This window comes from Vicia villosa, unplaced genomic scaffold (assembly GCF_029867415.1).
Source record: "Vicia villosa cultivar HV-30 ecotype Madison, WI unplaced genomic scaffold, Vvil1.0 ctg.000089F_1_1, whole genome shotgun sequence".
Classification (NCBI taxonomy): domain Eukaryota; kingdom Viridiplantae; phylum Streptophyta; class Magnoliopsida; order Fabales; family Fabaceae; genus Vicia; species Vicia villosa.
The window spans coordinates 1,639,030-1,654,155 of record NW_026705008.1 but is presented as its reverse complement, the minus strand read 5'-3'; the positions used below and the strand labels follow the sequence as shown (position 1 = coordinate 1,654,155).

General features: G+C 34.6%; 1 protein-coding gene across 1 annotated transcript; it reads left to right on the top strand.

Moving 5' to 3' along the window:
• Positions 1-8,240: 8,240 nt before the first annotated feature.
• LOC131623891 (geraniol 8-hydroxylase-like) lies at positions 8,241-10,580 on the top strand. The gene is made up of 2 exons (XM_058894886.1): positions 8,241-9,147; positions 9,732-10,580. Exons 1-2 carry the CDS (start codon positions 8,257-8,259, stop codon positions 10,341-10,343), a joined length of 1,503 nt encoding a protein of 500 aa, XP_058750869.1. The 5' UTR covers positions 8,241-8,256; the 3' UTR covers positions 10,344-10,580.
• Positions 10,581-15,126: the final 4,546 nt, after the last annotated feature.

Sequence of the window (15,126 nt, the reverse complement as noted above, 5' to 3'; positions counted from 1 at the left end):
CTTAGCAACTTGACTGACCAATGTTGTATCCTAGCTATCATCTTATCTATTAATGGTTGACATTGGTTAATAGATAGTTTCCTGCTAGAGATTGGGACCCCCAAGTATTTAAATGGAAGAATGCCCTCAGTAAAACCAGTGACCCTGAGGATAGCCAACTGTTCCTGTAAGGTAGTTCCTCCAAGATAAACTTTACATTTATCAGGATTTGCCCTAAGTCCAGTAGCATCAGAGAATCTGTTGAAATTATCCATCATCTTTTTGACTGAGCAGGCATCACCCCTGGAAAACAACATTAGATCATCAGCAAAACACACATTTGTAATGTTCAGTTTAGAGCACCTAGGGTGAAATTTATATCCATTTGTATCTTTCAGTTCAGCCATACATCTGTGCATATATTCCATTATCAGAACAAATAAGAGGGGAGAGACTGGATCTCCTTGTCTCAAACCCCTCTTGGCCTTCAAAATCTTGCTAGTCTGCCCATTTATAAGATATCTATAAGATACAGTTCTAACTGCCACCATGATCCAGTTCACAAACTTGGAAGGAAAGCTCATCTCATTCATTATCATTTCCAAAGAGTCCCAATTGACAGTGTCATAAGCTTTTTGCAGATCCATCTGGATAGTGCATCTAGGAGAAATGTGCCTTCTGTTATAACCTCTCAACAGTTCATGGGTCATAATAATGTTATCCTGGATTGTCTTCCCTGGCATAAAAGTTGTTTGGCTATCATGCACCACACTTGTGATCACTTTGCTGAGTCTAGTAGTCAGAATCTTGGATATTATCTTGTAGATGGTTGAACAACATGCAATTGGCCTCATCTCCCTCATAGTATTGGCATTCTTAGATTTGGGAATGAGAGTAACCAATGCACAATTGGCTGCAGCAAAAAGTCTGTCATGGATGAAGAAGTCTTGGACAGCTTCTATCACATCATTCTTCACAATCCTCCATGTAGCTTTAAAAAATTTTGCATTAAAACCATCCATCCCAGGTGCTTTGTTATCCCCTATGCCCTTAATAGCCTCCACAATTTCTTTCTCTGTCACCTCTTGTATTAAACTCATTTGTTGGTTCTGACTCAGTTGGGCTCCCTTCCTAAGAACATTAATGTCTACATGTCTGCTAGTAGGTATATCACTACCAATCAATTGTTCATAGAATGTGAGAACTTCATCTTCCAATTCAGCAAAATTCTTTAATCTATGTCCATGTTGATCCACCAAGCTAATCAGATTTGTTTGCCTATTTTTTGCTTTCAGATTTGCAAAGAAATAAGCATTGTTCTCATCTTCCAACTGTATCCAGTCAATCTTTGATTTTTGCTGCAAAATCTTTTCTTCCAATTCAATCTGCATGAGTAACTCATCATTCCACTTCTTGACCTCTCTACTATAATCCTCATTCAGTAGGTCTGTACTCAGCATGGATTGTGCATTGGCTAGATTCTCTCTATATTCCTGAATCTTCTTAACTCCCTCAGTAACTTGTCTGTTTAACTTTTGTAGTTCTGGTTGCAGTCTAAAGAGTTTCCTCCATAGCTTATACATGGGTCTACCCTCTATCTCTTGTTGCCAATTGCTCCTCTGAATCTCCATAAATTCAGGCTTCTCAGTCACACAATTGAGGAACTTAAATCTCCTCTTCTGTCTGCTAATCATATTATGCCTATCCATCCAAACTTTCAGAGGGGAGTGATCTGAAATGTGTGGGTTTAGCACATCAATCCTACTATCCTGGAATTTAGTGAACCATAAACTATTGCAGAGGGCCCTGTCAATTCTGGAATGTATTTTTTTTATTGATTTATTGGCCATTATTATAATAATTATAAAAAATAATTATGAATACTAATTTATTTTAATTTTGATAGAAATTGTAAAAAATTATTGTTTTTAAAGTTATTTAAAGGGGTTTAAAACCCCCGCAATCTGTCTCTTTTTCTTTAGTTTTGACTGTTACTGACTTGGCGTGACACGTGGTGTGCCACGTAAGCCTCCGTTAGAGTAATCTAACGGGAGGGACCAAAATTCATGACGAAAAATTTTGTGAGGATCAAAATTCAATGAAATTATTTATAGGGACTATAAGTGAAAAGTGTCATATTTATAGGGATTACTAACATATTTAACTCTTAAAAAAAATAATAAACGGTGAGAAAGGTGAGAAGAATAAAATCACCTGCTTATTTAATTTGTGTTCTAATCCCAATTTTACCATTTGGTTAATTTTAAATTCTTTCACCTCTCGCAATAATTATTCGGCTCACTTGATATTAGTTTTGTATAAAAATAATTTAGACTGACCCGTTGAATTGGTGAAATAAAAATCGAATGAGTAGCTTATAAATTCTCTGTAATAATTTATAAGCAAAAATTTATATTTAATAGAATTCAAAATTTTGTAGCATTTTTTAAATATATTTTATTAGAATATATAAAAACAATTTGAAATGGTTTATAGAAAAAAATGAAAGAGAAAGCAAATAAATACAATTTGTATTTAATTTTATTTTCAAAAAGATGTGTTTAAAATGCTTAAATAAAATAAAGTTGATATATTTTTTGTTTATAATTTATGATAAAAAACTTGTGTTTATTGTTTATATATCATTACAGAGGGAGTATGAGCTTGCTATTGAATCAGTCATTTAATCAAATCAATGAGAATTATCTGCTCGGACCAACCATAATCGAGAAAAAAAATCGATGAATTAATGTTTCCACTTTTTTCCTTCATCTTGAAAATCAAAACAATGTCATATATAATATTTTATTTCAAAAAAATAATCTAAACTTTAAAATAAAAAGTGAATTTAAAAATTAAAATATAAAGAGTAGTAAAAGATAAGAAAAAAAGGATATGCACTGTCAATCACAACCATGTATTCAATTAAAATATAATTTTAATTTAACAAAACTAATATGACATGACAAGTGTAAGGATTTTGATTGATTGTATTTGTGAAGTTAGTTTATACTGTCACTGCACTACCTTTAAACTCAAAAGATAAAAATATTATCCGTCAGACTTTTATCTATGTCTCAGAAAGAAAATTGTCATAAAATATTTAATAAGCACAAAACATTGATATTTTTTAAAATTTTAGATGTCATGAAATTTTCAGATTTTTTTTAGTGGTCAGGTCATCTAATTCAATGTGATATTACCTATACAATTTTGTTATCGAGACGAAAATATGTAATTGATTATCCTATTTTATTTCAGTAAGAGATATTTTAGATAAACACTGTAAGTCGAATGGATCCAGTTTTTTAATAGTATTTCAAGTACTCTTAAAATATCTTAAAGTCAATGCGCATGAATATCCAAGATAATTAAGCCTATATTCCAGTTTGCATAAAACCGATGAAAACTCGAAAAATAAGAAAGATGCAAATTTGGAATTTTTATTAAGAGGATATGTGTGATAATAATCATAATTCCAAAATGCCTTAAATTGATTGTCCAAATAAAAAGGAACGAAAATAAAAAAGAGACTTTATGTCTAAAACATAGTTAGAGAGGTGATCTAAGAAGGAAACTTCTTACTATAATACAGTTTTGTGTTCTGGTAATGCTTTTGGTGTCGGTAAGTACGAGAAAACTTAGGTCTTAGCCGACCAGAATAACATACCACATATGGGTATTAAGTTCTATCATCTTTTTATGCTTTTGGAGAACCAAAACTGTTTGATCCTAATTCTTTCTAAAAGAACTTGTTGCTTGAGGATAAGCAACGAGTTAAGTTTAGAGGTATTTGATAAGCGGTAAATGCATCATATTTCTTGCTTGTTTTATTTCTGTATTTATGAGTGTTTGCATCATTTTAGTTTGATTTTATGTTTTTTTGTCTTCCTTTCTTGTTTTCAGGTAACAAGAGGGCAATGGACCAAATCAGAATGAAAAGGCCAAAGATCACACAAAAAGGAGCTCCCTCCATACAAAATTCACGTAGCCAACATAGTCTGGCAGTGTCACTTGACACAGAACGAGTTGGCCCTCAGCACTCCCTTCATACAAAGAAGCCGAGGCTGATACGGGATGACAGTGTCCCCTGACACGGGTCGTGACAACTTCCTAGGTAATTACAAAATTCTTGATTTTTGGACGTTTTTGTGATTTCTTAGCATCCATAACCTCCCTAGGCTTTATGTTAACCGCTAATTAAGACTTAGCTTGTGGTAAGTGTCAATTAGTGATGATTTATGGTCATTTTTAATATAAATAGGGGCTTAGGCTTTTAGCAAAATCATCTCTTACCACCTATGATACATTACAATTGCTACGTTTCTTTTGTATTTTGTTTTGATTTTTAAGTTTAAGATCTTGCAACTCTTGTAATCACTCTGCATTTTTGGTATTTTAATCTTGCTTTCTTTTTCATTTTAAGTTATTACTTTTACTTTCTTTAATTTATTTATTTACTTGTAATATCTCTAAAATGTTTGATTGTTGTTTACTTCACCATGTGTGAGTATTCCTATAACGATAAGGGATTTGAGAGCCTTTCTCATGACAACCCCCAATTGATTTATCCATTATGTATTACGAGAAAATTCTAAGTTCTTTTTATAGAATTCATGTTACATAAACATGTTTATGTCGATTGCAGAAGCAAAGGCAGCATAGACACGATCATGATCTAATAAGGTAGGAATTATTGTCTGACTGCAGATTGCTAAACACATGAGTTCGAGGCGCCACTAACAATGCAACTTGACCTCAATTGAGAAAGTTGTTTATCCGTACCGAGAACCATGTCTATATTGCACACGCCATGAAAGTGAGTGACACACACTTTTTATATTCTTCTATGAAATTTCTTAAATAATCTCGTAATCAAAATTTGGAGGGGCGAGTCTAGATATGCAATCACAAAACTCGTGTCCTTTCTTTTAATATTTGTTTATTTCAATCTGCACTGAACAAACTCTTTTGTTGTCGCTTTAGATAAACAAAGTTAGAATAGATATTCGAAAATCATACATCTTGAGGTGCCTTCGATATTTTTATACTACTTGACACAACCGTGCAATTTCGATTTTCGCACGTCATCAGCTCAGATGCATGAACACCAATCCCTCAAGAAGTGGCTAAGCAAGCAAAAACAAAGCATGGCGAATTAACGCCGGCTATCCCACATGGATATGTTTTTTTAATTATTTTCATTAAATGTTATGTCTGTATGACCACTTTCCTCGTGTGCAAAATTAAATCTCATATACGAATGAAATATGGCAAGTTTTGAAATTTTCATTTCTTTGTGATTATGTAAGTTAATAACGAGTCCGAGATACAACTGAAGGGATCGAGGCCCCAACATAAAGACTCCGGGGTGTTTTCATAAATGCCGCACGCGTGCGAATTTAAAAATCAATTCACTATAGCATAAAGCACACACACAAATAAAGTTAGTGGTGATGTCTTAAATGTCGTGCACGTGCAACTACATTAATCACTTCCCCAAAGTGTAAAGCACAAACAAAGATAGACACAAGCGTACGATTACATCAAACAATTCCTCACAGGAAATAACGGTCGACCTCTTCTAGAATCTAGCTACTCTATAGGCCTCGGTAGGTTAGCCACATGTCAATCTCGTACCGAGTCTTCACGAGTAAGGATTCAGTCTGGTGGAGGGATCTGATGGAGTTAGGTGACTCTGTCGAAACAAACTGTTTTTTCAATTGCTTGTCGTTCAAGTTAGGAGAAGGTAACTTGATACATTTCTGGTATGGTCGTTAGATAGGGAAAAAACCTTTGTGTGAGTTGTTTCCTAACCTTTTCCTAACTGTTTCTAATGCTGGTGTGTGTGTGTTAGTTTGATGGGGTCATGGAATGATGATAGCTGGAGTTGGCAGATTGAAGCAAGTACGACAGTGTTAAACTTGGAGGTTGCGAATGAAAAGAGAGAGTTAGTGGAAATTGTGGCTGGAGTCTCGCCTAGCAGGAGTGTAAGGATTCATTAGTATGGATCCTGGCAGGCACAAGTGCGTATATGGTGAAATCTTTCTATTCTGTGTTGCTGAATGAAGATGATTCGGAGAGGGAAGTTGGTAATATCTTGGAGGCTATTAAGTTGGTATGGAAGTCGAGTGCTCCATCCAAGGTCAGAATCTTCGGCTGACGTATGTTGAAAAATAGGCTTCCAACAAGGGAATTTTTGGTTGACAAAGGCATAATCCAGGATGATCAAGAAAGTGTGTATGTTTTCTGTTGTATGCAGATTGACGAAACTAGTCACCTGTTTCTCAATTGCTCTGTGATCAAGAAAGTTTGGGACATGGTGCATAATTGGTTGGGGATAGCTAGTAATGAAGGTATTGGGTGCTCTTCTCATTTTGGAATAATGCTGGCTAATTTACAGGGTTCATGCGAAATTAAAAGAGATAGTGCTTTTAGCTACCTGTTGGTGTACTTGGAACCAGAGGAATGAAATTATTTTCAACAACGATGTCCCGGATGTTGACGATGCCGTTCATAAGATTAAAATACACACATGGTGGTGGTTGGGGATTGGAACGAAAAGGAAAGTAATGTGTAATTGGTATGAATGATTTCATGCACCTTTAGAGTACTGTAATTAGTTTTGCTTTCTTTGTCTGGTGTAGGTTTAAAATTTGCTAGTGTATTTGTTTGGTTGAGTACAATTTGTGCTCCTTTTAATCCCTAAATTTATGGGTTCAATTTGTGCTCCTTGTAATTAGGGATTGTACAATTTGTAGCATATGGGTTCAATCCCTAAATTTTCACTTTTTTCAAAAACTAAAGAAAAGAAATTCAAGTGAATAAGCTACGGTTTTGCTATGCCCACATTTAGAAAATTGTAGTTTAAGATTACGCTGCGCTTTAATCCTGTTGTCTTGAAAATAAGAAACGACCGCAGGTTCAAAACTGTAGTTAAAGGTGAATAAGCTACAGTTTTGTTATAGCCACACATTAAAAAGCGTAGTCTAAACTGATTACACGACGATTATCATCAAGAATGTCAACGTGTAAAAAATGCGGCCTATACAACTTTAAGCTACGATTTTTAAGCCGTTGAATATACTTTCGTTGCCTAAAGTAAAAAAATATTGTAGTGTAGGGCTTACTCTAACATGCGAAACGTGCATCTGGTCGGGCAGATGGTCCGTCTACATGGAATTGTAAGACGTTTCACCATGAGTGGGGGAAATTAGGAAGTTCTTTCCAGTTGCGCATGGTTTGGATGTGGAGCAAAAGGAGTAGACAGGGGATAGTTCTGTGCAACGCCAGTTGCCGAAGCGGTCTGTCGTTGAGCGACATAACGAGTGGCTTTTGACGGTGCCATTACTCGATGATTCTAGTGAGACGAATTCAGTTGTAAATTTATGATATTGTTTTAGAGAACTTATGAAAACAAATTATGACATTGTTCATAAGATGTGTTATTTATAACATTGTATTCTATAAATAAAGAATAGGTATTGTGATCTAAATAACTACAATAGCATACAAAAATAAGTTTTTATTTATTAAATTTGATTTTTTTTTCTTACATTATATATGTTCATCTAACATATAAGTTTTGTGAGTGATTAATTCCTTATTAAAATTTGAGATTTATTGCATTTTGATTCTATCTAGTAAATTGATAGAAAAGATGTTATTTTAAAAAATATAGATTTAATTAGATATGTGGAACTTTTAACTTTAAACTTAACATAATCTATTCTATCAACTTTTAATTATAAATATCTTTAAGAGAGACCATGTTTTTAAGTGTCTATCATCGACTTTGTTTTTTTTTTTTTTAATTTTAATCATTAAATCTTTTTAACAATATCACACAATTGGAAATCGATAATCTACTAAATATAACAACTAATTATCAACACATAATATTTTGGATATAACTTCATCATCTTCGCTCTTCTCCTCCATCATCTTGATCATCACATTCATCAGCATTTATTTCAAATCCCAAAAAACCAAAATTAAATCATAAAAAGTTTAACAATCAAAAGGTCTCAAACAATATTAAAAAAAATAAAGAAACAACATATTCAAAGCTCAGCCTCTTCCAGTTTCTAGAGACTAATGATGATGAAATAAATGAAAAGATTGAAAGACAAATAATATTTTGCTACTGCATCACTGAAGACTATCAATTTAATTATTCCCTCCTTATTTGACTGCTACATCCCTTCGTGTTGTATATATAATTCTATAATAGTTCTGAATAGCTACAACAACAACATACATCTATTTGTTTCATAGATGGAGTTTTTACTAAGTTCTATGATCCTCCTATTTCTATTACCATTCACTCTCTATTTTCTACTTTCTAAATGCACTAAAATCATTATCAAACTTCCACCAGGACCTACTCCTCTTCCTTTTATAGGAAATCTCCATCAATTAGGTAAAAAGCCACACAAATCCTTAGCCAAATTAGCTCAAATTCATGGTCCACTCATGAGTCTAAAGTTAGGTCAAGTAACAACCATAGTTGTCTCTTCACCCAATATAGCCAAAGAAGTACTCCAAACACATGATCATATCTTATCCAACAGAACCGTTCCCGGTGCTGTAAAAGTTCATGACCACGACAAATACAACATGGCGTTCTTACCAATTGCACCTCTTTGGAGAGAGTTAAGAAAAATTTGCAATAATGAATTATTCTCTAATAAAACACTTGATGAGAGTAAGGGAATGAGGCTTCAGAAACTGGAAGATTGTCTCAATGATATTAATCAAAGTAGTCTTGTTAAAAAAGCTGTTAATATTGAAGATTTGGTTTTCAAGACATCAATTAATTTGTTGTCAAACACTATTTTCTCTGTAGACTTGGTTCAATCATCTGATTCAGTCGGAGATTTCAAGGAGCTAATTTTAAATATATTGAAAGAGTGTGGAAAACCAAACATTGCTGATCTTTTTCCTGCGTTAAATATTTTTAACTTTGATCTACAAGGTATTAAACGACGCAACGCTGTTTATGCTCAGAAGGTCTTTGATATCTTCCAGCGTTTAATTGATCAAAGAGTGAAGCTGAGGGAAGTGCAAGGTTTTGACACAAAAAGTGACATGTTAAGTAACTTGCTCGACATTGCTGAAGACAACAGCCAAGAGATGAACAAGGCCAAAATCCCACATTTATCTCTGGTACTTCCCTATCGCTTAATTTCTAGCTGAATTTACAAATAAATAAATAGTTCAATTGTCTTACATATGACAAATATATTTTTATATACATATAGAAAGATAACAAGTGCCTAAAAGTACATAGCAAACAAATAGGCTTGGTACTTGATCAAGCCACATCCAAGCACTAATAAAGAAAAATACAACAAATACAAATTTAAAAACAAACCAACCCGGTACACCTATGCAAAGAAAAATAAAGCAAGGAAAACTCACAGCAGTCAAAGAAAAAACAAGTGATGAACAAATGACAAAACGACTATACCAATCTCCCTTTTACATTAATACATTAATATAAAAGAAATATTTTTGTTAACTAATAAACTTTTTATCAAGAATTTATAGTCATTTCATTCAACTAACACATAAGTTGAGCTATTCCATCTAACCATACGTTTTTAATTCGAGTAATTAGATTATTTCAATAATATTATTTATTTTTGTTATTAATTGATCACTATAAGTGCATATTAATTAATCACTATAAGTAATTAATTTTTTCGATGTTGATAGTATATACTAATTGAATGTTATGATTTTGTTAGACTTTATTTATTGCTGGTACGGATACAATTTCATCTACTCTAGAATGGGCAATGTCAGAATTGGTTAAAAATGAAAAGATTATGACAAAAGCAAAACAAGAGTTGGAACAAGTCATTGGCAAAGGAAAACCGGTTGAAGAAACAGATATTGCTAATCTTCCTTATTTACAAGCAATAATAAAAGAGACATTTCGATTACACCCTGCGGTACCATTTTTAGTCCCTCGAAAAGCTGATGCAAATGTGGAAATTGGTGGCTACACAATTCCAAAAGATGCACAAATTTGGGTGAATGTGTGGGCTATTGGTAGAAATTCAAGTGTATGGGAAAATGAAAATTTGTTTTCACCAGAGAGATTCTTAGAATCTAAAATTGATGCTATAGGTCACAATTTCGAGCTTTTACCATTTGGTGCGGGAAGAAGAATTTGTCCTGGTATATCATTAGCTACAAAGATGTTACCTTTGATGTTGGGTTCATTTATCAATTGTTTTAACTGGAAATTAGAAGATGGAATGAAAACAGAAGATATGAATATGGAGGATAAGTTTGGACTATCATTAGAAAAGTCTCAGCCGCTAAGAGTTGTTCCAGAAAAAGTATGCAACTAGGGTCATTTGATATATGTTTGGCAAATACTATTTGTTGTAAAAGTGTTTGAAAATATTTATAGAAATAAGGATTTCTTAGTCTGCAAGTCATAACTCAAAAGACTAATACCGGTATTTGTTATTTTTGATGTCATCAGTTTATGTTTGAATCTGAAACCTCACACAGTTGTGTCTTGTATGTGTGAGTATTGTCACTTTGTATACGATAAAAAAAAAAAAAAAACATTTCTTGTTAGTTAGTAAAAAATAATTATATCGTGTTGATCTTATATATATATATATATATATATATATATATATATATATATATATATATATATATATATATATATATATATATTGAGTACTTACCATATGTATAACATTCAAAACATTTTGAGAAAGAAGTGTTGTCAACCTCCTCTTATGCAATTATTTTAAAAAAATATATTATTGTAACTTAATGAGTACTTCCCTTAAGTCCCACCATAAACTAGTTGTTGAAATGCTAACTTAATTTTATATGTATCTTAAAAATATATAAAAAAAATTTATAAAATCATCATTATATTGATCATTAACATTAATGTGCCTGCCTGATATAGCTTAGGGAATTTTTTAATCAAAATTGTGTAAAAACACAAAATTAGCAAACAAGTGTAACATTCAAATTACTCAGATCGTGAAAGTTGTAGCTGCCAGAGTTGTAGCTGCCAGAGTTGACTTATCTTTTCTCCTTAAACAAAGTCATGGTTGGAAACGAAATCAGTCAATAAAAGTTTCTTTATACACGTACTTTATCTTTTTTCACATTATTTTATTTTTCTATATTTATTAAGCAAGGAGATCAACATTATAAATTCCAATTTAATATTTTTTAGAGTAGACGAGTAGTTATAGAATTTACTATTGAGGGATCAAGTTCCTCACTATTTAGAGCTATCACATCAATATTAGCTAAACTTTTACAATTCAGACACCATATTTGACACGCTTTGTGAAACACTCTAACCAATACCATTAGAAATTTCCAAATTCTTTAGTCACTACTATGCTAGGGGATGCACTTACGATATGGCAAGGATAACAATAATACGAATCCACCATCACCATCATCAATATTTTCAAACACGTTTTGTCTATTAAGGTTTGTTATTTTCTTTTCTCAACTTTGAGGTAAAGTTCATTCAGCGTCAATCGAATATAATTGCCCACTGATGGCCGATTTTTGGTTTAGGTGTAGTATCGGTAATGATATTCCTCCTTGTATTGAATCTCTTTTAATCAATATAGAACTTAAGAATGGTGGTTAATCATAGTTTCATAGACAAAGGTTTTGTTGGCATTAACGTAACATGGAAAGGTATGGTGTATAATCTAGTCAACGAATATGCCTCGTGTAATAGAATAGAGAGGCAACAAACTTGGGAATCCTTAATTAGAATCAAAAACAGTAGGACTAATGAGGATTGGTGTGTGGCGGGTGACTTTAATGAGGTGTTGAGAAAAGAAGAGCGTATAGGGGAATGTTGTAATCGGAATAGGGGTGGCATGGAGGATTTCCATAGCTTCGTTGAGGAAATGGAATTAATTGATATTAATTGTGTTGGTGGGAAGTATACTTGGTTCAGAGATAATGGCAAATCTATGAGTAGATTAGATAGATTCTTACTTACTAAGAAATTGATAGAGTCATGGGAGGTGGTTGATCAAAGAATCGATAATAGAGATATCTCGGATCATGCCCCGATTCGTCTAAATGTGGGGAAAATAGATTGGGGCCCGAAACCTTTTTGCTTCAATAATTCTTGGCTTAAGCATGAAGATTTTAATGATTTTGTGGAAAAGGAGTGGAAGAAGTTGGAGGTTAGAGGTAGGGGGGACTATGTGCTTTATGAAAAATTAAAGAAATTCAAGGAGAGCCTACGGGTATGGAATAGGGAGGTGTTTGGTTGGATAGATTTGAGAGTGGAGGATGCGTCGGCAAGGATTAATGATCTTGACAAGGAAATAGCGGTGAATATGGGGGAAGAGTTAGAGGAGGAGGTTGAAGATAGAAGGAAGGCTACTAAAGATTTTTGGAATTACTTGAATCTTAAAGAAAGCATGCTTAGACTAAAGTCTCGAAATCTTTGGTTGAGAGATGGTGATAAAAACTCAAAAAATTTTCACAATTATTTGAAGGAGAGAAATAGACGTAAAGCTATAATTATGTTGGAAGTTCCGAATGGGCGATTGGAGGGTGTTGATAATATTAAGGAGGAGGTTAGAAGATATTTTTGTGACTTTTATAAGGAGGAGGATAGGGAGAGGCCGGTCCCGGAGGGTCTTGCTTTCAATTCCTTGGAGGAAGATGATGTGTCTTGGTTGGAAAGAAGGTTCTCGGATGAAGAAATCAAAGAAGCGGTTTGGTCGTGTGACGGGAATAAAAGCCCCGGTCCGGATGGTTTTACTCTTGAATTCTTCAAGAAAAAGTGGGAGCTAGTTAAGGAGGATGTCTACTTATTCGTGAAGGACTTTTATGAGAAGGCAAAACTCACAAAGGCTTGTACTTCTTCTTTCATAACGTTGGTGCCAAAAGTCACTAATCCGCAAGCTTTGAACGAATATCGACCTATTTGTTTAGTGGGTAGTTTGTACAAGATATTGGCTAAGTTGTTGGCAAATAGGCTTAAGAGGGTTATTGGAAAGCTTGTCTCAAACAACCAATCGGCGTTCATTGAAGGAAGAAATATAGCGGACGGAATTCTTGTTGTGAATGAGAGTTTGGACTTAGCGAAAAGAGAGAAGAGGAGTTGTGTAGTGTTGAAAGTCGACTTTGAGAAGGCCTATGATAGAGTGAGTTGGGATTTTGCTAGATACATGTTCAAGAGGTTGGGGTTTGGAGATCGTTGGATGAGGTGGATGGAGTGTTGTATCTTTTCTAATTCTTTGTCCGTTCTAGTTAATGGAAGTGCGACTAAAGACTTTCGTGTGGAGAAAGGCCTTAGACAAGGTGACCCCTTGTCCCCTTTTGTGTTTGTCTTAGTTATGGAGGTTCTAACGGCCTTAATGAAGAAATCTAAGGAGTTAGGAGAATTTCGTGGTTTTAAATACAAAGATGACAAGGAGGTGGACTTGTTACAATTTGCGGATGATACTATAGTCTTGGCCGAAGGGGATACCGCAAATTTATGGTGTTTGAAAGCTATCCTAAGAGGTTTTGAAATGATGTCGGGGTTAAGAATCAATTTCCACAAGAGTAATCTCTATGGTATAAACGTGGGAGATTGGTATCTTGTTGCGGCTTCGTCCTTTCTATCTTGCAAAGTGGGATCTTTTCCTTTCAAATTTCTTGGAGTAAGAGTTGGAGAAAGTCCAAGGAAAATTTCGATGTGGAAGGATTTACTAGGGATGCTTAGGAAACGCTTAAACATGTGGAGTGGTAGATTCCTTAGCATGGCGGGAAGGGTGGAGTTGGTTAATTCGGTCCTTAATGCTATACCTATTTATTCGTTATCCTTCTACAAAGCTCCCAAGAAGGTGTTGCAAGAAATTAGATCTATTCAAAGTAAGTTCATTTTGGGAGGAGTTGATTGTAACAAGACCGTACATTGGGTTGGATGGGATATGATTTGCAAACCGAGAAAGGAAGGAGGTTTGGGAGTGAAAAATGTGGAGGTAATGAATGTGGCACTTTTAAGTAAATGGAAGTGGCGTATTCTCATGGACAAGGAGGCGGTGTGGCAAGATTTGTTAGAAGCTAGATACGGTAATACGAAACTTAAAGTGTTGATAGGTGATAACTCGGTCTTGAGTAAAAAGGATTCCCATTGGTGGAGAGATTTAATTGCTTCGGATAATTACGAAAGACTCCTCTTCAACCATTTTACGAGTGCAATTAAGTGTAACATAGGTAATGGAGTTCATACTCCATTATGGTATGCGAATTGGACGGGGGAAAAATCTTTGATGGAATCTTATCCCGAGCTTTTTTCTTTGTCTGAAAACTATCTGGACTCCGTTAATCTTGCAGGTGCTTATGTTGATAGTGTGTGGTGTTGGAATATTTCCTCTTGGTTCGGGGATGGTTCGAAAGCTGCCAAGGCGGCTGAAGCTTGTCAATCCAGAGGCTGGCAGCGTACTGGGGCCGGTTCTGCTGTGGAAGACAGCGCTGCTGCTGTCTCGAATCAGGCTGGGAATGATTCCAGCGCTGTTGGGATGACCGGGCAGCAGCTTGAGGTCTTTTTGCGGCGCTTGTTGGAAGTTCTAAATTCTGTTTCGGTGAAGGAGAATTACGAGGATCGCTTTACATGGGCCTTGAATTCTAATGGAAGCTTTACCGTTAAATCTTGCTATGATCTTTTTATGGCATCTCTTTCAGGTCCTTCCTTGGAGAGCAACAAGGTTACGGCATTGAACTATCTTTGGAAAAGCAAGGTTCCCTCAAAAATTCTGGTTTTTGGTTGGAGATTTATACACGAACGTATAGCCACAAAGGATCTTTTGGTGAGAAGGGGCATTTTGGCGGAAGGTATGGATTCTATATGCCCGCTTTGCTGTGTTAATGAGGAAAATCTCCCTCATCTTTTCTTCTCGTGCGGAATCACTTCTCGTATTTGGAGGAGGGTGTTCATGTGGATTGAATTATCCGAATTATTGACCCTTGAGGAGTTTGGAGACTATTTTTACAATTGTGGGAAAGTCACTTGTTTAAATAAGAGAATGTTGGTGGGTAATATTTGGCTAGCTACAATTTGGGCTATTTGGTCGATGAGAAATGCAGTTATTTTCAAGAAGGAGTCGTTTAGCTTCACCGATTGTA